This window comes from Eschscholzia californica, unplaced genomic scaffold (assembly GCF_041429995.1).
Source record: "Eschscholzia californica isolate CP2 unplaced genomic scaffold, dmEscCali1.0.p SCAF_1, whole genome shotgun sequence".
NCBI classification, from domain to species: domain Eukaryota; kingdom Viridiplantae; phylum Streptophyta; class Magnoliopsida; order Ranunculales; family Papaveraceae; genus Eschscholzia; species Eschscholzia californica.
The window spans coordinates 7,634,372-7,657,081 of record NW_028238198.1 but is presented as its reverse complement, the minus strand read 5'-3'; the positions used below and the strand labels follow the sequence as shown (position 1 = coordinate 7,657,081).

The following is a 22,710-nucleotide window of genomic DNA, read 5'->3' as shown; positions in this document are numbered from 1 at the left end:
AAAATGGAGGGTGAATAAGCATTACCCCCAGCCCAAAAAAAAAAAATTAGAACGCAGTACAAATTGTCAGAACAGCTCACAGTTTTCTGGTTTTTATTTTATTTATCCCTCTTTTACCCCTCCACGGGAAAGTTCTGTGTTTTCTGACAATATGACGGACGACAGCGAAGCAATTAATTCCCCGTACATGACGTCATGTCAGAGAAACATTCAGATTTTCTGAAAATTTAAAAATGGCGCCATTTTTTGACGAAATTTCAGCCAATTTTTTTGGATCCCTCCCATTATATTTTGTTTCAACTCCTTCTTTCTTCTTATTTATACATCCAAAAATCTTCTTCATCATTCTTATTTTGTTTTTCACATTTTATCTTCTTCATCTCTTTCAATCTCTAAAAACATAAATTTTCTTTTCTTTCTCTCTCTAAAAGTTTTATTTTCTTATTTTTGGATGTTCATCATTCTTTTTTGTTTCACATTTTATTTTCTTCATCTCTTTCAATCTCTAAAAACATCAATTTTCTGTTCTTACTATCTCTAAAAGTTTTATGTTCTCATTTTTGGGTGTTCATCATTCTTATTTTGTTTCACATTTTATCTTCTTCATCTCTTTCAATCTCTAAAAATATTAAAGTTTTCTGTCTTTCTCTCTCTAAAAGTTTTATGTTCTTATTTTTCTTCTTCATCACTCTTATTTGTTTCACATTTTATCTTCTTCATCTCTAAAAACATCAAAGTACATAACCAAATGTCCAGTGCACAGAACCATTTCCGGTACAGGAGAAAATTCCCAGTTCAAAAGTGTCCAGTACTAAACCAAATGGCCAGTACATAGAACAATTCCCGGTGCACAAGAAAATTCCCCAGTACAAAAATGTCTAGTACATAACCAAATGGCGAGTACACAGAACAATTTCCGGTACACAAGAAAATTCCCACTACAAAAATTTCTAGTACATAACCAAATGGCTTGTACACAGAACAATTCCCGGTACACAAAAAAATTCTCAGTACAAAAATGTGTAGTACATATCTAAAAAATGACCAGTACACTAAATAGTTCCCGGTACACAAGAAAATTTCTTTATACAAATCAATGAAATACTACCAAAAATGAAGAAATTTGTTGAGATTGGAAAGAGATCAGAAATAAATCTGGAAAAAAAGAACGAAATTTGTTGAGATTGGAGAGAGAAATATGTGTGGGAGAAAATAAAAAAGAAATAAGAAATAAATCTGGAAAAAAGAACGAAAATGGCAAGTTGGTAAATTTTGTAATGGCAATTCTGTAAATTCGTGGAAAGTACAAGGTTTAATGTCAGGTGCGTCAGACTATTTTTCAAAAAAATTCGCATTTCCCGGGAATTTTTCGGTGGCAATTTTGTGAATTTATGGAAAGTACACAGTCTGATGGGAGGCGTTTCAGATTATTTGTCAGAAATTTTCGAGTTTCCCGGGAATTTTTCGATGGTCATTTCGTAAATTTCAAAAAGAAGAAGGGTGTTTCGGAAATTCCACCCCTAGCCTAACTTTTTTGGACCTGCCCCTCATTCTTTATCTGCAGTGGGCCTGATACATATTGTTGGGCTGATTTTGGGCCTTTTGCCCAACCCCTCTAAAGATATCTCACGAGGACACTCTATCTCAAGAAGACATTGTAAATAGTAATATAGTGTCCTCTTGAGATATCTTCAATAGTCAAACTCTTCATTTTGTTCTTAGACCAATGGAATCAAGTCTTCATGTAACTTTAAATTAATCAAATATTTATTTACTAAAATAGTCGTGCCACATAAGTGGAAAAAAAAAACAATTTTAGAGATTTGCATCAAAGACACAAAATTGGGAGGATCTCTATTTTGTCACATAAGAGCATCTCCAATGCAAGATTCAAGAAAAACTGTAAAAAAAATCTACGTGTCAAGTGTGAAAAATGGATCTCTAAATGGTCTCTTTCCTATTTAGCTATTTAGAGATACTCTATTGGAAATCCTTCTCCAATGAAACACTCAAGAGAAACTCTAAAAACCTATATTTTGGTGTAAAATTAATTGATTTGCTTAGAGCATCTCCAATGCAACACTCAATCTTAGAAACTCTGAGTGCCACATGATTTTTAGAGTTTTTTCTTAAAAATTCTCTCCAATGCAACACTCTATTTGGATCTCTAAGATGACATGTCGAGGGTGGAATAGAGATATCTCAAGAAGACACTCTATTTCTAGAGTATCCTCTTGAGATATCTCTAATTGTCCAACTCATCAATATTTGATTTTCAACCAATACAAATAGAGTCTTCTATATTTTCTAAATAACTAATTATTTATTTACAAAATAACTAATTATTTATTTACAAAATAACTATGTCGCATAAGTAAATGAGATGAGTTTAGAGTTTTGCGTTGGAGACAAAAAAAATTGAGGATCTCTATTTTCGCCACCTAAGAGTGACAATCTCAATTGAAACTTGACACATAGAATGAACAAACATCTTTTTGAGTTTTGCATTGGAGATGCTCTTATGTGGCACTTAGAGATCCTCAAGAGGACACTCTGTAAGAGCATCTCCAATGCGACACTCAAACTCTAAATCTTAGAGTGCCACATAAGATTTTTTAGAGTTTTTTTTAAAATCCATCTTCATTGCAACACTTAACTTGGATCTCTAAAACGAGGAGGCGGTAGTTATTTTAGAGATCCTTAAGAGGACACTCTAAATTAGAGTGTCCTCTTGAGGATCTCTAAGTGCCACATAAGCAAATCAATTTTACACCAAAATATAATTTTTTAGAGTTTCTTTTGAGTGTTGCATTGGAGAAGGTTTTCCAATAGAGTATCTTTGAATAACCAAATAGGAAAGAGATCATTCAGAGATCCATTTTTCACACTTGACACATAGGATTTTTAGAGTTTTTCTTGAGTCTTGCATTGGAGCTGCCAATGCAAAAGTTAAAAAAAATCAAATTGTCTTATGTGTCGAGGTTCAATTGAGTGTCTGTTTCCTAGATGTCAATACTGAGATCCTCAATTCAAAAGACATCTCCAATGCAACACTCTACAAAATAAAAGATAACGTAGGTGTCATTTCTTAGATGAGTATATTTGCTTTTAATATTGAGTGGTCAATTGAGATCCTCAAAAGAAATCTCAAATATCGAGTTTCTTCTTGAGATATCTCGACATTAAATGATGCCACATCATTTTGAGATACAAATTGAGTCTTCCATTGGAGAAAAAACTCAAAAAATCTTAAGTGGCACTTTGAGTTTTTCAATTTGAGTGTTGCATTGGAGATGCTCTAAGAATGAGAATTTAAATTGAGACTTGACACGGAGGACTAATGGAGTTTCTTGAGTTTTACGTGGATATGCTCTTAGTGTTCGAGTTTTGGTAGAAGTTTTATCTCTAAAATTATTGTCATGTAATTATATACACTAAATAAAGTAAAGACAATCTAGATGGACTTTATTAGAAGGACTTTCAAGAGAGTTATGATTATATGTGTTTATTTAATTCATGTTGTATATTCATGATGTATCAGTGTCATGTAATGATTTTTAGAGTATTTTGTTAACAAATTAAACCTTAAGCTTCTTAGATGTGGGTAATCAGTTTTCCAAAATATTGTCAGTTAGTATTTTAATTTAATGGAACTCCCTAATAACTAAAGTATTTGTCATCAAGAATTGAATAAGTTCAAGAACAACCATCTCAAAGACATCTTCAACCCTAAAGACCATATAAAGACACTTAGGTCGTGTTTGCGACGCGAGAACGTGATGTGATTTCTAAGAATCACCTTCCCGTAACGTGATTCATAGGAATCTGATTATTTTAATTTAATCGTTGTTTGGTTTGATCAAGAATAAGAATGATTTTATTTACAGATTCCAAACTTGTTGTTTGGTTCGTATAGGAATATGAATATAATTTTTTTATAAAAGCTTTGTTATATCATTTTCCTTAAACTGCATAAATTACAAGTCAACGTTGCTATATATTTTAATGGGTTTTGGTATAGGAAGAACACTTTTTAGCAAAGGCAGTGCATTAGATAGGGAGAGCACTCTTTTTAGAATAGGGAGAGATAAACATTTTTTTTAAATATCTCAAATTTATACTTTGGTCCCTCCCATCAGACTATTTTCAGCCATCTCAGCCGAAATTTATTACTATTTTCAACGGGACCGGCCGAAATTTGCCATCTTTTTCAGCCGTTACGACCGAAATTTGTTGTCTTTTTCAACCGACCCTACCGAAATTTGTTGTCTTTTTCAGTCGATCCGACCGAAAATTCTTTACGAAAAAAAAACAACTTAAAACCCTAAAATATTTGTTCAACCATAGAAGAAGACAAGAAAATGAAATTTCTTTACCTGAGACATATTATCTTAATTATAAATGTCTTTATTTAAGTCGATAACTTCGTTTAAGTCGATGTCCTTGTTTAAGTCGATGGTTTCGTTTAAGTCGATGTCTACGTTTAAGTCAAGTTAAAGGAATCTTCTTTCTTGATGTAGGTTGCCTCCTTCATTAACGGTGGTTCCTCATCCATGAGATCTTGATGCATCATTAAAAGCTCGAAACTAAGACTATAGTGATAGTAAACTTTGCAAGTTTTTTAATACTAATGGTGATGTTGATAGTAGTGACGATATTAGGATTTTGGTTGCTATGTGAGAGAAACTACAGGTGAAGAAAATATTAGATTTATTATTAATTTTTATCTAAGTCCTTCTATTTTGACACTATTTATTAAATGATCGTTATAACGCCCTCCTTAAACTAATTTGGTAAAGGAAGAGCAAATACATAGATTGACCTTTCTAACAGCACTGCCTTTACTAAATAGTGCTCTTCCTATACCAAAAGCCATTTTAATCAGTATTATCTATTCACCCCATCAACTTCAGTCTATCAAAATTCCCCTACGTCGAGAAGTATAAAATTTTATATGTAGAAATTAACTTCATCTTCCATTCTAAAGCTTTCGCTTATATTTATTTTTAAACGGTATGTAATCAATTGAAATGAATAATGAGAGAGAGAGAGAGAAAGCTACTATGGTGGTGGTCACAGCTAAAACTTTAATTTTTTTTTTAGTTTTGATATATATATATAATATATATATATATTGATGATGTTTTTAATATTAGTAATTTTAATATTTTATTAATCATAACTTTATCCATAAATATTAAAATAAATCATTCTCACAATAGGAATCACAAACCCACTCCCTCCCAGGTTTGATGTTACTCACTTTAGGGAGAATCACATTCTCGGAGAAATAAGACCACTCCGTTACCACGAGCCAAACAATAATTGAGATCGTAAAAATGGAATGGAATTACATTCCATTCTCACGCCGTTCTCGCATGCCAAAAACGGTCTTAAGGACATCTTATATAGAATCTAACCCCATTTATTTTTAAATTCATCTTATTTGTACACAAGTCCAATAATTTATGGATTTTCACTTTCATAAAAATCAAAACTCAGGACTTTCTGTATGCAGAGTGGGGGTCCAATCTCATTAAGCCAAATAGTGGTGGATAAAGATTTGGCTCTATTATTAAGAATTTTAAGTTTTTATTTTACAACAGGTGGGCTCATATTTCAAGATTTGTTTAAAATCACAAATTTTATTACTATGATACTAATGGATTAAATTCTTTATTTCTTACTTTATATGGTGCAATTGCCAAACCTTGCATTCCTTTTACAGAGACGTCATTATTCATTTTTACAGTTGGAAAATGAAATCACTCCTTAAATTGGGTCATAATTTAAGTCTCAGGTACAAAATAATAATGAAAAATATATTCTACAAGATTAGCATATCGTCAACCATCTATTTCTTTTCCATTAATTTTAGTCGTTTCATGAACGCGAAGTAATTAGCCATATAATTGTAGTCACGTCAATCGGTATCACATGTCAGCCTAGTTCTGATATTTATAAGAATTAAAGGGGATAGAATGTTATGGTCTTGATTACTCGATTATCTTATTTCCTTAACATACTATTCTCATATTTCTTTCATGATCCCCTCTATCATTATATTTTTGATGCATTATATTTCTCAATAGTACTAGAGCCTCTCCACCTACTCCGGGTCTCTGGCAATGATATCATATAGTTGTTTGTGATTTTTAAATTGAAAATTTAGCAAAATCTTGAACTCATATTGCTCTGCATTCAAAATGAATAAAAATGATCTTTAAAGAGAACGTTCCTTCAAGTAAAGAAATTACTATTTATTATGTCAAATGATGTGGTAAAATCTTTGTTGATATGTTAAATGATGCAACAAAATATCTATCTCCGTTTTAGAATCATTGATTTAATACTTCAAATGGCTTATAGAATCCTAGATGTTGACAGTGATCTGTGAAAAATGTAAACGTATAAAAGATGATTAGTATGGTGTTTATGATCGATTCTAAAACAGGTAACACAATTGGTTTGACTTTCACCACGACAAAACAACCAAAAATGAAAAGGAAATACGCAAAGGAAAAACCCAAACAACAATTCATCATTGAGCTCTTTATCATTAGGGAAACAATATACCACTTACTATATACTAGAAAAACGTCTAATATTTTTTAGGTACTAAATAGGGGAAATAACTTGAGGTGAGGACTGATGCTTAATATATAAAATAACTGAGGGATCGTTTTGGAATTAAAAAACAAACAGAGAAAAGAACCGGCATTTGACTCCGGATATCACGCTTTATAATGGCGGGAAACGACAACAAATTATTCAGGCGTGCCAGGTGTCGTTCAACTACAAGCACTCGCCGCAGGTGCATTTTCTCTCTCTAAAATTAGGGTTTCCTCCGCCGCCACATTAATCTCGAACGTCACCAGCGCCGCATCCCAAACGGTCGTCTCTCTTCACAAAATGTTTCTACTACTTCCACCGTTGGATTTGAAACGATTGAACGGCTTTGATTAACTTCGATACTCCCGCCTCTTTGATGAACCCACCAAGTGACCCAAACCCCCTCTATATTTAGAGAGAGAAAGTGAAGAGTGAGGGCATACTTTGATCGTTTCAGGGTTTTCATTTCCCTCTATATTCCAGCCGATATTTCCTCTCTTCATATTCATCTATTTTTTTACTGAATGGAAAATTAGGGTTTTAGAAATCTTTAAAGAAAAAACACACATATTCATCTATTCTTTAGTATTACCAGGAGAAAAAATGGTGAGCAAAATTTCCCTCAATTTTTAGGTATCTGATTAGTAAAGCAGAGGTTTAATTTGGGTAAATGATTGCTAAGTTTTTGAGTTGATTTTGCAGGTTGGGTATGCAATTTATTTAAAGAAGAAGAAGCAAAATACTGAAGAATGGATGAAAATTTTATTGAAGAGCAATTTCTTTGATCCTTGTTTTGATCATCAAGAAATGAAGAAGAATGAAGTTAATTTGTTTTGTATTGATTGTCGAAAATGTTTATGTCAATATTGTTTATCTTCTTCTTTGCCTTCACTGTGTGAGCACAAGCTTATTCAAATCAGAAGATATGTTTATCATGATGTGGTAAGAATTCAAGAAATGCAAAATCTTATTGATTGCTCCAAAATTCAGGTAACCTATTTCTTTTACCTTTCTGGAAATTACTTATAAATTTGTGATTTAGGTTTATACATGTTTATCTTCAAATTGAATAATCTGTCATTGTTAATTTGATTAAATTTGGAACCAGATTAGTTGTAGACAATCAATAAACTAATTAGAAAAACACTTATGTGTAGAATTAGTATATAATTTGTAATTTTATTTGGGCAATGGTTTTTATTTCATTTTGCATATCAATTTGAGGAAATGATAGCTCTAAAACAACCCAATGGAAAACTAGAGAAAAGTCCAATTGCTTTTACTTTTAATAAACAATGGAATTTTTTTGGGATTTTTATGTCGGATATCTATTATTAGCAAAAACTTTTTATTATTTATCATTGTTGTATTCACATATGTCAATTCCATTATTTCAATTTAACTTTATGTGAACTAGTTTTGCCTAATTTTAAGTAATTTTTAATTGATACTAACTTTTTCTAATTTCAATTTTGTGAGGTTAATTTTGCCTAATTTGATTACAGCCTTACACATTGAATTCATCTAAAGTCATCTTCTTGAATCCGCGACCGTATTCAAAATCATCGAAATTGTTTAGTGGCGGTGCTTGTTGCAAAGTTTGCGAGAGAATCTTATCGGACCATAATCAATATTGCTCTATTGCTTGCAAGGTAAACTCACCAACAACTAGGAATTGAAAACAAGAACCTATGGTTTGAAGTTATTGCACATAACAAATGTATTCAATATTTAAGTCTAATTTTTCTTATTCTTTCAGGTTTCACCGAATTTGGATAATTCATATGATAGTCAAAACAAAGTTAAGTGTTTCTCGAATCCAATTCCAGAGTTCAGCAAGATTCATATTGATAACGAAATTTCGGATGAGAAATCTGGTTCAAATTACGAAGATGATGATTCTTCAAGCGGCTATTCCTCAAGTAAATCAGGATTGTTGAAGCCAAAGAAGCAATTGAAGAAGAGAAAAGGCATTCCTATTAGAGCACCTCTCATGTAATTAATTTGGAAGGTTTAGATATTCTTTTATCTTTTTCATGACTTGTCGAATTTATAAGACTTCGAGTGATTTATGGGAGATTTACTACAAGGCATTGCCGTTTTGCCATATAGAATTTGTGTAGAAGAAATTACATCTAGTTCTAAGAGCTCACATTTTAAAGGAATTAAAGTTATGCTAGCAGCTAGCTTACTAGTATTTTTTTCTCTTTCAACTCCTATAATTACTGTTCATGTCAATTCCCGTTTCGACTTCTGACGAACAACTATGTTTTTTTGGATGATTCCTTAGAGCATCTCCAATGGTTGTTCTCCAAATGCCCCTCCAAATGAGCATCTTCTCTAAATTTGGGGCCCACTTTTGGAGGGGCTCTCCAATGGTTCCATCTCTATCCACTCCTCCAAAACATTTACTACATTATTTTAATCTAACATTTAAACAAAAATTCATTTACTACATATATAGTAAATTAAAAAAAGACATAATAATTATATTGAAAATCACTAATATATTAGAAAAAACAAATAAAAAAAAAAAGATTGCATGAAAATAAAATTAAACTAAAAATAGATAAAAAAAAAAAATATACATTGCACTACTTAAACTTAAACTTCTTCATGATATGGAGGTAAGAATTTATATGGAACATCTCCTCACAATGTGAATAACCCTGAGAATGAGACTCAACGTTTTCAATAATTTTTATCTCGACACAGGAAGATTAGAGATAATCAGGCTCATTATGCGTTACGAGATGCTTTGATTGACCATTTATGGGCAAGAAACGGTGAGGCTTCACATAACTGATTAATCTTTAAATTGTTAAAAATATTTGGAAGAATTATCGTAGTTTTCAGTTTAATTTGTCTTAGTTTCGAGTTGTACTATCTATTTTTTATTAATGAAAATTTAGTTATGTTAATCTTTATAAAACAAAATTACAATTTATTTTATTTTTATTAATCAAAATATATGTTGAAATGAAACTTAATTAATACAAAAAAAAAATTAAAGCAGGGACTTAAAATGAATAAGTAAGAACTTATATAATAAATTAGGACTAAATAAGTAAGAACTTATATAATAAATTAGGACTAAAAAAATAATTTAAAGGACTTAAACCAAACACATAAAAACAAAAGGAGCAAATAAAAAGTCCCATCTCATATGGAGAAGTTGAATAGTGCCCCTTCATGTATGAAGAAGTACTATTCATGGTTCTTCAAATCTTTAGAGATTTGGAGAACCATTGGAGAAGGTTTGGAGTTCCATCCCTCCAAAAGTTGTACTTTTTGGAGGGATAGAGCTCCCATTGGAGATGCTCTTACAAAATTTTCTACCCAAGCTTGTACAGTTCAGGAATTGTGTTTGATTATAGTCGAACGATGGACAGTTTCAGTTTAGAACCACGCCTCAACAGAAGTTTGTGGGGCGTGGGAGGCCTAGAATTGGGGCTCCCAATCCTGTTAACCCCAGTTCGTTGGCTACTAAATGGCCTCCGCAAGAACAAACCTGACACGTCCAAAATGCAATACAAAAGCTCAGAACTAGGATTCTCACATGCTACGACTGGGTAGCGTGCCGTACCACCCCAATCACACGTGACCACCACTTCAGTAAATGATGTCGGGAAAGGTAGTGTTACATTACTCGGCAAGTCATATTGTCTTCCACAGTTACGTTTTTATGTATATCCCCTTAAACATGACCCTTAGCGACTAAATAAATGGACACAACAAGTTTAGAACGACCGCAGCTGCACACAAGTTTGTGGTGCTCCCAATCCTATTAACCCCAGTACGTTAGGAAAGACAACCCAACCCGTCACACTACATCTCATTTCTGACCTCCCACACCACACCATAACTAAAATAAAATAAATTTAAGTAGCATAGCTGGTAAGTGCATAGGCGTCAGCATAAATTTAAGTAGCATAGCTGGTAAGTGAATAGGCGCGACTACAATCTTGACACTCCCAAAACGCAATGTGAAAAGCTCAGAATTGTCGTTGTTGTGTGGTGTGCATCATGCCACGACTGCCACAACGACACGTGACCACCACTTCAATAATGATGTCGAGAAACATAGTTACATTGACCGTACAAGGAGCTCTTGAAACAACGAATGCTCCCCTGACTCGAGATAAAAAAAGAAGCAAACAATTGAAACAAACTAAGGTGTGTGAGGAGGTAAGATGTGCATATCTTCATAAAAAAAAAAGGTAAGATGTGCATAAAAGCTGCATCATAGCTATCAATGACAAACAAGAAAAACAAGGTCTGTCCAACTCACTTCCTTTCTTTTTGTCCCAAGTCACTTGTGTCCAAATCATTTGTCTTCTACTGTTAGGTATTTATGTATATCCCCTTAAACATATATAGGATATGATTTTGTTTTTCCACAATTTTCACGCGAGTGAATGGAACATCCCGTAACCTGATTCTCTTGGCGGGCTTTAGGCGAAGTGATATTTTGTTTGAGAAATGGACTACGATCTAGTTAGTCGTTACAAGACATTGATACATCATGAAGATGTGATAAGCACAATAATCGCCTAAATTAAATCATTAATGAAAGAAGCTTAAAGCCTAACAACATGAAAAGAGGCTTAAAATCCGACAAATTTATCACAATTTTTATATCTTTAATAACCTCCGTGGGTACCCGGCTGGCCCATTGAGAATGCCATAAAGGCGCCCAAAATAGAAAAGGGTAGTTTGGTCATTATCTGCATATATGATCTTTTCACATTCATCTTCAACTTTACTTCCATTTATCTCTTTCTTCCTTCCTCCTCCTCCTCCTACTCTACTAGAGATAAAAATCGAGAATCCTGGGGGTTAAGGGTTTTATATTACTCAACCTTTTTCTATTCTAGAGAGAGAAAGAGAAAGGAGATATGGATTCCTGTTGTTGTAAAAGTGTTTTCTCCGTAGATTCTCACCTTCTGGCAGCCAACACTTCAAATTTATTCATGACACCCAAGCTTCTTCCTAGGGTTTGTTCTCCCTACCTTCTCTTCTTTTCAATCTTATAGTACTATTTGTTCCATATACTGATATACTTTAGTAGTTTTCCACATAAACCACTTTGAACAATTTCTATGAATATTAAGCTTAACTTGAACTTGCATTTTAGTTGATAGAGTTTTGGATAAAACCACCAGAAATTATGATATGTATAATGTGCCGATAAATGGGTGATTGCGTATTTGGACTTTACCCAAATAGAAATTGATGGGATCACTCTGAACCCCTATCAGGTCATGAATTGTACAATTGGTGTTTGTCAGTTATAGAGCAATGTGACAATCTAAAACCATCGATCGAATAGTAGTCTTAGGTCAGAAGTTCTTATATCCTTGTCACTTAGAACTTAATGTACTAATATTTCATTAGTTAGAGCTCGTGATCGAGACCTCATAAATCATGTTATGCTATTTTTCTCATAGATATGATTTCTTCCATATTTGCAGCAGAAAAAGATGTTTCGTGGGATCAAAAGGTCTTCAAAGGTTCTAGCTTTCCATGGTCTCACAACACCTCCTTATAAACTTGTAAGTAACATCAAATGTTCGTAAAAAAGAGATCTAGAAATATGATAATTCATTTGGACTCAGGGATATGAAATTTGAGAAATTCCAGTATTATTCTAGTTCCTCATTCCGAATCCTTGCAAACATAAAGATGAATATGGGGATTGGCCATAGTTTAGGGCTGGGTTTGGTTGGCTATGTAATCAAGGTGCTTCTTCACATTAACGGATAAACCTTTGGGATTTGTGGGTGTTTCATGTTTGCATGAATAAAATGTTTTAGGAGGGAGTATAAACTTTTACTTGATTGTGAAATGTGTACACGACATTTTGGACAAGATACGTAGAAGAGTAGAGCTAGAGGTTGTGTAAAATTTCGTAAAATTGCTAGGGGTATTGACTTTGTAATGAAATTATAGAATGTAATGTGTTGATTGACGATAAGGTGAAAACCAACCAAAACTCCTAAGTGGATGTAGATTTGATTGGATTTTAGACATTAAGTAAAGTTATCTAAAAGCTTATCTCGTTTACTTATGGCTTTATGCTAGTAAACCAAAGAAATAGAAAAAAAAAATCTCTTCGGTTTCATCCAATAGTTAACTAAACATGTTCATGAAAAGTTACTTCATGCTTAACTTACAAGTACCCAGCAAATAATGATAACTAAAGATGGAAGGGTGCAAGTGTTGCCTTTCCTACTAATCTTCCATCTTGACCCTTAATTGTGATTTTCAAGAGATGGATAAGGTCGGTACCCTCTGTCCTGTCCATGTTTGAGTTTAGACTGATTGAGTCAGCGTTTAATTTGATCTATTTTTTTCTCGTGATTATAGATGATGATTTTGTGAAGCGATTTAGTGAACTAAAGATAATAATCGTCTGTTATCAGAATCAAGTTTTATTAATGCATGCATATACTCGCAGAAAACTGCCTACATTTACATGCCATTTCCAAAGAAAACCTAGGCAAGTGCGGGGGAGTTGGAACTATTATTGGATGGGTCACTCTTGGAAATGATAAAATGGTTTTGCTTGTGTTTTAAGATAAATCTCAACCCTGTAACTATGACCATCCAATTATTTTGGATAGTGCAACAGAACTTAAAGATCCACCAGTTTTGTGATGTTAATGCAATCTCTTCTGCCTATATATATGTAGGATGCTTTGGAACCATATATGAGTCAAAAGACACTGGAAATGCATTGGGGAAAACATCATCGTAATTATGTGGACGGTTTGAACAAACAGCTTGCTAACAATAACTCATTATATGGACACACCTTGGAAGAACTTGTCAAAGTAACCTACAACTTCGGGAACCCTTTGCCTGAATTTAACAATGCTGCCCAGGTGATTTGATGATTAATTTTCGTATTCCACACATAAACTTTCTGTTGGTCTCTATCTATATACGAATATTAAGAAGCTATCGTAGTCTAGGTTGTATTCTAAGTTTTTCAGTCCAAGGAAATGCTGGTAATAACTTTTGAACTCTACATAATTAGAGTCAGTTTTACTTTAAAACATCCTGCCCACATTTTCTTTTCTATCAATTTTCAGATATTGGGGATTTTTGAAGAAATCATTCTAAAAGCCATTTTTGAGAACCACTCAGCAAACATTTCTTTCGAATCCTTTGTATCTATTTGTTGAAAACAAATGTTTTCTTATATGCTCTGAATTTGTCATAATAATTGAAACTTTTACCAGCCTCGTCAGTTACATGTGTGAGAATGATCCCACATGGGAAAGAGATAGTCTCTTGAGCAAGAATGTAGTGTTTAGGTCATCTCTATTCATTACCAATTGGTTTTGAGTTGGATGACTACAAACTTAACATTGTATCAGAGCTAGGCCACACGTGATAGGTTTAAAAGCTACATGTACTTCATGTCACTTGATAAAAAACACGTGTTACATTCAAAGGACTCCACGTGTGCGGGCATGTGAAAATGGTCTCACATGGGAAAGAGATAATCTCTTAATCAAGAATATAATGTATGGGTCGTCTGCACTCATTGCTAATTGGTTTTGAGTTGCATGACCACAAACTTGAATACTTGATAACATGGTCATGGTTGTTAGGTTAATGCTTCTATGTATGGGATTTCAGGTTTGGAACCATGAGTTTTTTTGGGAATCCATGCAGCCAGGGGGTGGTAAATTTCCTGGGGAAGGAGTTATTCAGCAGATTGAAAAGGACTTCGGTTCATTCACAAATTTTAGGGAAAGATTTGTAGAAGCAGCTCTTACACTGTTTGGCTCTGGCTGGGTTTGGCTTGTCCGTGAGTACTACTTACATATTCCCTGGCATTAGAAATTACCATCGTCTCTTGGAAGTCCTATAAGAAAATTTTAGATTGGCTCATGTTTCTTTTTTTTGCTTTGCTTTTTAAATCGAAATTGCCTTATGTCTGTGTTGTCCATGAACCCATCCGGATTTCGGTAAAAGTTTAGACCCTTCTTTACCGGCAATCATTTGATTCCCTTCTAGGGTTCAAAGCTTAATTTGTAACTTCAAAATATATCTATTCTCATCAAACTATTCAATTTTTGATTGCTACAGTGAAACCAAGAGAGAAAAGGCTTGAGGTGGTCAAAACATCCAATGCCATTAACCCGCTCTTATCGGGTGATATTGTAAGCCCTTTTGCATTCACTGTATTATTAACACTTATTTCTTCTTAAATTATCCACTAACAAGATCTTCTTTTGCAGCCCATAATCAGCCTGGATATGTGGGAGGTAAGTTGGACCGTTACATATTTTTCGGGTTAAGTTTACAAACTCTATGATTTCCACCATTTTTATAAATTTTCCCTGCTTTGTTTTCTGCAGCATGCTTACTATCTAGATCATCAGGTAAATTCAATTTTCCCGTTCAAAGTTTCTCTATCAGATTGTTCAGAATTATGAAGTAATTGCTAGAAAATAACAAGGCTTTGAAATCATGAAAAAGATTCATTTCTCGATTGGAACCCTATATAAGTTGTCAAGATATTCTTCATCCCCTTATCAGGCAGAAAGAGATCAATTTTTCTGCTAGAGAACCTTTAGTTTCTTATCAATATGCTTGAAATTTAAATGTTTCTCTCCATATTATATTCAACGTTTTTGATCGGCCATTTCTTGAAATTTTGAACAGAATGACAGGGGAAAGTACGTAAACGTTTTTATGAACCATCTTGTATCATGGAATGCAGCAACAGCACGCATGGCTCGGGCAGAGTCCTTCGTCAATTTAGGGGAACCGAAAGTTCCTGTTGGGTGAAAACATAAAATTTTGTAGATCATGTTATGTTCCTTTTTTTTGGGTAGGAAGGAAATTAGACTTGTTGAATTGTTAAAATTATTCGACATAGATAATTAGACTCACTAATTAAGCAATCCTTTGTCCCGAACCTCCTTTTCTTCCTAACAAAGGGAAGATGATGGGTTTACTTCGGTGGATCCTTCTTGTTCCTGTTTAGTCCCCTCGTTTTGGATATTTTGTTGTTCCACCCAGTTTTTATGATTCGGCAACTCGATCTATGATTTATCCTTCATGATACTTACATTTAACCAACACCTTAGGATGGCATAGCCTTACAGTGAAGGGCGAAGTTCAAAGGATGAAATTTTTGTGTTAATTTATTGAAGTTTTCTGTATACCCTTGAATAAGTAATTCATAAGTATCTTCAACAAAAAAAAAAAAAAAATGTAATTCATAAGTAATTGAAACTTTCCATGGAAAACCATATAGATAAACAAATTCTTTTCTTACTATTTGATCTAAATTGGTCTTTATCATAACAAAGAAAAAGTCAGGAGGGGACTATCCCATATTTGGCAGATCTTTTTTCTCCGCCAATTTCTTGACAATTGGTGGAGATCTATAACTTGATGATATAGAGGAATTGGCCGAGAAATACATGGATGAGATCGAAGCGGCCAAATACAAGGGTGACAGACTAAAACGGCCAAAATCGAAGCTACGGTTGTCGGAATTGGACGAAATTTTGAGGGATGGTCCGAAATAGCGTTCCGGTCATTCGTTATGGCTTTGCCACAGCGGACCCACTTTGAGGGGCAAATTCCATCGTTTAGGGCCTCAAAACGGACTTTTACTAGTTTTTTTTTTTTTTCTATTTTTGGTAATTATTTTCAGTTTAGGATTACTACTATTCTAGTAATTTATATTTATGGTGTGTTTGGATGGCGGAATCATGAATCCGCGGATTCATGAGTCCTTGGGATTCATGATTCCACGGATTCATGAATCCAGGTAATATTTTTTGGTTTGTTTGGCAACTAAGAATCCTATGATTTATTATTATTTGAGTATTTTTAAACTTCTTTAGAAAAAATATGATTTTTGAAAAATATAATGATTTTGAAAAAAAATAATGATTTTGTAGAAGGAAATATTTTTTTGTTGATTTTAAGTTGGAAATTTAGATTCATTAATCCAAAATCCTAGCAAATCCCATGGGGTAGGTGGGATTTTGGTCCAATAAAAATTTTGGAATTAGGAATCCTTAGGATTCAAGAGTCCTAGGATCCTTGGTAGCCAAACAGACCAAGGATTCATGATTCCTACCAAATTCCACTTTTGATAGGAATCTACTTAGGAATCCTGCAACCAAACACACCATTAGGAGTTTCTATTGGAGTTTGACCAAGATTAGGAAACCCTAAGTCTATATAATGAGGGCTTGGAAGTTGTTTCAGTCATTCATTCAAGTTGATCAATAATATTCAGTATTTTAGTTTATTCTTGTTAATTTCGGTTCTATAGTCTTTAGACGGAGTTCTAAGGCTTTTATCAGTTTTTTCGCTGCGTCAGTTGGCATCAAGAGCGAGGTTTCTCCTGGCTTAATGGCAGAAGACGAAGCTAGAAACGCAAACCTCGACGGTGAACGAAGTAACGATGCTTTGTAGGTAAAAGTTGACGGTTTGAGTCATCAACTAAATCAGATGATGGAGATGATTAACAACCTGAATGTCAACATAAACCCTAGGTAACCTATTAACAGAGAACGTGTTGAGGGATTCGCCCACAACCAAGCTGTTAATGGAAACGAAGGCAGAGCACAACCACTTCAACAATATGCTGGCAACCAAGAACGTGATGGTAACTATTATCCTAACCAACATTACCCGCGCAGAGATTATGATGAGTACAAAATAAAGCAGAAATTCCAATCTTCAGTGGCTATTTGCCGATCGAAGAGTTCCTTGATTGGCTACATGAGGTGGAGCGACAAGTGGATATGTCCTATACTGTTCCTGGCGAACAAATGGTAAACATTATCGCCCTTAGACTCAAAGGAAGTGCTGCGGTTTGGTGGGATGAATTGCAACGTCAAAGAAAGGGGCAAGGAAAGGCTCCAATTCAGAATTGGCCGTCTATGAAAGAACACTTGAGGGAGAGGTTCTTACCCCCTGATTATCAACAACACTTGTTCAGGATGTACCAAAATTGTAAACAAGGGTTACGTTCTGTGGGAGAGTACTACCTGGAGTTTTCAATATTGGCCCAAAGAAATAGGATGAAACATTTGACAGAATCAAATAACGTGTTAGTGGATCGTTTTATGAATGGTTTAAAATTTAATCTAAGGGAAAAGATTGGATTGGTTACGGTTTGGACTATCCAGGACGCGTACAATTTAACACTAAAGGCGGAAGCCTGGGAGAAAGATCGTCGAAATTCCGGATTCAATTCAGGATTCAGAAGAGACGAACAACCTCGATTGACTGCTGAAAAGAGCAAGGGACTCGGGGAACATACTGAACCCCCACGAAACGTGACAAGAAGCAGTTCCAGTACTGCTAATCAGAGCCCCCCAGCTAACACAGGAGCCGATCCAAATCCGTATACAAAATTTCGTGGAACTAAGTGCTACTCCTGTCAAGAAATCGGCCACACGTCAAGCAATTGTCCCCAAGGAAGGAATAGAAGGCCAGTGAATGTCGTGGCAGAGAATAGAGAAGATAGTTTTCTGGAAGAAGACGAAGATGGTGGTGAAGATTATGAGGGTTATGAATGTGCCGAAGAGGAAGGTGAACGAGTAGCTTGCATGATTCATCTAGTCTTACTCACACCAATGAAGGAAGATCGTAGCCAACGGAAAACGATCTTCCGATCTGAATGTACTATCAAAGGAAAAGTGTGTTCTCTAATCATAGACTCCGCAAGTTTTGAGAATTTTATTTCTAGAAAACTTGTTGAGCATCTACAGTTACCCGTGGAAGATAATCCATCACCATACACCATTGGTTGGATAGAACTGGGACATGTTAAGAAAATTGTCAAGACGTGGAAGATAATCCATCACCTTACACTAGTACTACAAACAGGAAGTCGTGTGTGATGTGACCGATATGGATGCTAGTCATGTTTTTCTAGGACGACCATGGCAATGGGACACCGATTGTACCTTCAGAGGCCGATCCAACACTTATACATTCGATTGGGAGGGACATAAGATTCTCATGGTGCCCCAAGGAAGTAAGGTTAAAAGTATTTCACCTACATCCTCATCTAAAGAAACTTTTCTTACATTGAGCAGGTCAGAGGACGAAGTCTTTGCTGATGTGAAGGAAGCGCAAGGAGTCTATGCCATTGTCGTTAAGGCAGCAGTGGAAGAAGTACATAAGTCGCCAATCCAAATTCCAGAACAGGTTGAGGGAATACTGGGAGAGTTTCAGGAAATCATTGCTGAAGGTTTACCTGAAAAGCTACCTCCTCTTAGGGACGTACAACATCATATCGACTTCATTCCAGGAGCCAGCTTGCCTAATATGAGGCATTACCGTATGAGTCCGAAGGAAAATGAGATTTTAAGAGAGAAGATCGAAGAATTACTCAGTAAAGGATTCATCCGCCCGAGCATGAGTCCTTGTGCTGTACCTGCTTTACTGATTCCAAAGAAAGATGGAAGTTGGAGACTGTGTGTGGACAGTCGAGCTATCAACAAAATAACTGTGAAATACCGTTTTCCAATTCCACGACTAGAGGATATGTTGGATAAATTAGAGGGCTCCCAAATCTTTTCCAAAATCGATTTGAGGAGTGGATATCATCAGATCAGAATCCGACCAGGAGATGAATGAAAACGGCTTTCAAAAGTAAAGATGGACTGTATGAATGGTTGGTCATGCCCTTCGGTCTTAGCAATGCTCCCAGCACCTTCATGCGAGTCATGAACCAGGTACTTGAACCTTGTATTACTGGAAAATTCGTTGTTGTTTATTTCGATGATATCCTTATTTTCAGTAAAACTGAGGCGGAACACCTCGTACACCTCCGAAAGGTATTGATGGTTCTACAGGAGAATGAATTACACCTGAATCTAAAGAAGTGTACTTTCCTCACACATAGTCTTATATTTCTGGGCTTTGTAATAAGTTCAGAAGGAATTCATGTTGATAACGAGAAGATACATTGCTATACAAGAGTGGCCGACTCCTAAAACAGTTACTGAAGTTCGTAGTTTTCATGGATTAGCCACCTTTTACCGACGATTTATTCGGAATTTTAGCACTATCATGGCACCTATCACTGAGTGCATGAAGAAAGGAAAGTTTGACTGGGGTGTCGAAGCAGACGAAGCCTTTTCCCTTATTAAGGAAAAATTATGCAATGCACCGGTCTTAGCCTTACCCAACTTTGATAAACCTTTCGAAGTCGAGTGTGATGCTAGTGGGGTAGGAATTGGAGCAGTTTTATCACAAGAAAGGCGCCCTGTAGCCTTCTTTAGTGAGAAATTGAATGAAGCCCGACAAAAGTGGAGTACTTATGACCAGGAGTTTTATGCAGTAGTTCGAGCTTTACAATGTTGGGAGGTTTATTTGTAACAGAACGAGTTTGTCCTATACTCAGATCATCAGGCCCTGAAATTCATTAACAGTCAGAAACAAGTAGACAAGATGCACATCAGGTGGACCACTTTTATTCAGAAATTCAACTTTGTTATTCGACACAAATCTGGAGCAACGAATAGAGTCGCAGATGCACTTAGTAGACGTGCCACACTGTTGGTAACGTTAACACAAGAAGTTGTGGGTTTTGAAGTATTAAAAGAGTTGTACGAAGATGATGAGGACTTCAAAGAAGTCTGGGCTAAGTGTAAGGAAGGTCAACCTGTGGCAGATTATCTTATTTTAGAGGGTTACCTATTTAAGGACAGCAACTTATGCATTCCCAAAACATCCCTACGGGAAAATTTGATCCGCGAGTTACACGCTAGTGGATTAAACGCACATCTCGGAAGAGATAAAACAGTTCTGAGTTTATCCAGTCGATATTTCTGGCCAAAGTTGAAGAGAGATGTGGGGAATTATGTTCAGAAGTGCTATGTTTGTCAAGTCTCAAAGGGTCAGACACAAAATACGGGTCTTTACATGCCTCTTCCCATTCCAGCAACCATTTGGGAGGATTTATCCATGGATTTTGTGTTAGGACTCCCTCGTACACAAAGGGGAGTAGACTCAGTTTTTGTAGTCGTCGATAGGTTTTCGAAGATGGTTCACTTTATTCCATGTAGGAAGACTTCGGATGCTACCCATATAGCAAAATTGTTTTTTCGTGAAGTTGTCAAGCTACATGGAGTACCCAAATCGATTACTTCAGACCGGGACTCAAAGTTTCTTAGCCATTTTTGGGTCACCTTATGGAAGATGTTCGGCACTTCTTTAAACAGAAGTACTACAGCTCATCCTCAAACAGATGGACAAACAGAGGTAACAAACCAACTTTAGGTAACATGATTCGATGTATCTGTGGTGATAAACCCAAACAATGGGATCATGCATTACCTTAAGCAGAATTTGCCTACAACAATGCAGTGCATAGTGCTACTGGAAGAACTCCATTTTCTGTCGTTTACGTGAAAGCTCCTAATCACGCTATAGATTTAGCGAAGTTACCCAAAGGAATAGGAGTTAGTATAGCAGCAGAAAACATGGCCGAGCAAATTCAGACAATGCACGACGAAGTGCGCCTTCGCCTCGAGGAGAGTAACGCTAAGAACAAAGAAGCTGCCGATAAACATCGTCGAAAGAAGGTATATAAGGAGGGAGATGAAGTGATGATTTTCCTGCGAAAAGAGCGTGTTCCCGCAGTCACATATAATAAATTGAAACCTAAGAAGTATGGTCCATTCAAGATCTTGAAGAAAATCAATGACAATGCTTATGTGGTGGATCGTCCTGAAGACATGGGAATTTCAAATACTTTCAATGTTGCTGATATCTATACCTTTTATCCAGATACACCACTTTTTCCTAACAATCACTCGAGGTCGAGTTCTTTTCAAGTAGAGGAGACTGATGTAGAGGAATTGGCCGAGAAATACATGGATGAGATCGAAGCGGCCAAATACAAGGGTGACAGACTAAAACGGCCAAAATCGAAGCTACGGGTGTCGGAATTGGACGAAATTTTGAGGGATGGTCCGAAATAGCGTTCCGGTCATAGGAATTGGCCGAGAAATACATGGATGAGATCGAAGCGGCCAAATACAAGGGTGACAGACTAAAACGGCCAAAATCGAAGCTACGGGTGTCGGAATTGGACGAAATTTTGAGGGATGGTCCGAAATAGCGTTCCGGTCATAGGAATTGGCCGAGAAATACATGGATGAGATCTAAGCGGCCAAATACAAGGGTGACAGACTAAAACGGCCAAAATCGAAGCTACGGATGTCGGAATTGGACGAAATTTTGAGGGATAGTCCGAAATAGCGTTCCGGTCATTCGTTGTGGCTCTGCCACATCGGACCCACTTTGAGGGGCAAATTCCATCGTTTAGGGCCTCAAAACGGACTTTTACTAGTTTTTTTTTCTTTCTATTTTTGGTAATTATTTTCAGTTTAGGATTACTACTATTCTAATATTTTATATTTAGGAGTTTCTATTGGAGTTTGACCAAGATTAGGAAACCCTAAGTCTATATAATGAGGGCTTAGAAGTTGTTTCAGTCATTCATTCAAGTTGATCAATAATATTCAGTATTTTAGTTTATTCTTGTTAATTTCGGTTCTATAGTCTTTAGACGGAATTCTAAGGCTTTTATCAGTTTTTCCGCTGCGTCACTTGAGCACTTTCACTAAGCACTAACGTTCAGACCTTTTAACAGATCTTCAAAGTTCTTAAGACTTTAGAAGTTTGGCGTTATTGGTTTCGGCCTTTTTTTAAGAGGTTCAAAGTTTTGTGTTATTGGTTCAGATCTTTATTTAAGAACTTTAAAGTTTCGTGTTATTGGTTCAGATCTTTTTTTAAGAATTTTAAAAGAACGCGTTATTCATTTTTTATGAAAAATTAAGAACTTTTAATCAAAGATCTGACCTAAGGACTTTTCGAGACAAATTTACTCATAAATTAGTCAAATTCAAAGATCCACCTAAACAGGTGGATATTTGAATTCCTACTTTGGGTGTACCTAAAAATGTTTTTTTTTTCTTATCTCTTTAATGTTGTTGATTTCTACTTATCTCAAATCTCTCTTCCCCTCCCCCCACCCCCCCCCCCCCCCCCTCCCCTCCCCTCCCCTCCCCTCGAACACCTAATATAATT

General features: G+C 35.5%; 2 protein-coding genes across 3 annotated transcripts; both read left to right on the top strand.

Annotated features, from left to right (window-relative positions):
- Positions 1 to 6,866: 6,866 nt before the first annotated feature.
- Positions 6,867 to 8,825, top strand: LOC147563738 (protein RGF1 INDUCIBLE TRANSCRIPTION FACTOR 1-like). Its single transcript, XM_086665029.1, has 4 exons — positions 6,867 to 7,218; positions 7,315 to 7,602; positions 8,118 to 8,264; positions 8,372 to 8,825. The coding sequence occupies exons 1-4, from the start codon at positions 7,216 to 7,218 to the stop codon at positions 8,609 to 8,611; spliced, it is 678 nt and encodes a 225-aa protein (XP_086521155.1). The 5' UTR covers positions 6,867 to 7,215; the 3' UTR covers positions 8,612 to 8,825.
- Positions 8,826 to 11,330: 2,505 nt separating this feature from the next.
- On the top strand, positions 11,331 to 15,550 carry FSD3 (Fe superoxide dismutase 3). Of its 2 annotated transcripts, none has more exons than XM_086640208.1 (8): positions 11,331 to 11,609; positions 12,090 to 12,167; positions 13,308 to 13,499; positions 14,263 to 14,434; positions 14,716 to 14,789; positions 14,868 to 14,894; positions 14,988 to 15,011; positions 15,295 to 15,550. In XM_086640208.1, the coding sequence occupies exons 1-8, from the start codon at positions 11,511 to 11,513 to the stop codon at positions 15,418 to 15,420; spliced, it is 792 nt and encodes a 263-aa protein (XP_086496334.1). In that variant the 5' UTR covers positions 11,331 to 11,510; the 3' UTR covers positions 15,421 to 15,550. The 2 variants fall into 2 exon arrangements, with proteins under 2 accessions (XP_086496334.1, XP_086496328.1); XM_086640202.1 differs by having other exon boundaries at positions 11,371 to 11,609; positions 12,087 to 12,167.
- Positions 15,551 to 22,710: the final 7,160 nt, after the last annotated feature.

Bases quoted from the DNA above. Each gene is read 5' to 3' on its own strand.
- LOC147563738 (XM_086665029.1), top strand. The intron at 7,603-8,117 runs GTAACCTATTTC...ATTTGATTACAG, and splicing joins TTGATTGCTCCAAAATTCAG to CCTTACACATTGAATTCATC. The intron at 8,265-8,371 runs GTAAACTCACCA...TTATTCTTTCAG, and splicing joins ATTGCTCTATTGCTTGCAAG to GTTTCACCGAATTTGGATAA.
- FSD3 (XM_086640202.1), top strand. From the start codon at position 11,511: ATGGATTCCTGTTGTTGTAAAAGTGTTTTCTCCGTAGATTCTCACCTT. The intron at 12,168-13,307 runs GTAAGTAACATC...ATATATATGTAG, and splicing joins CAACACCTCCTTATAAACTT to GATGCTTTGGAACCATATAT. The intron at 14,790-14,867 runs GTAAGCCCTTTT...CTTCTTTTGCAG, and splicing joins CGCTCTTATCGGGTGATATT to CCCATAATCAGCCTGGATAT.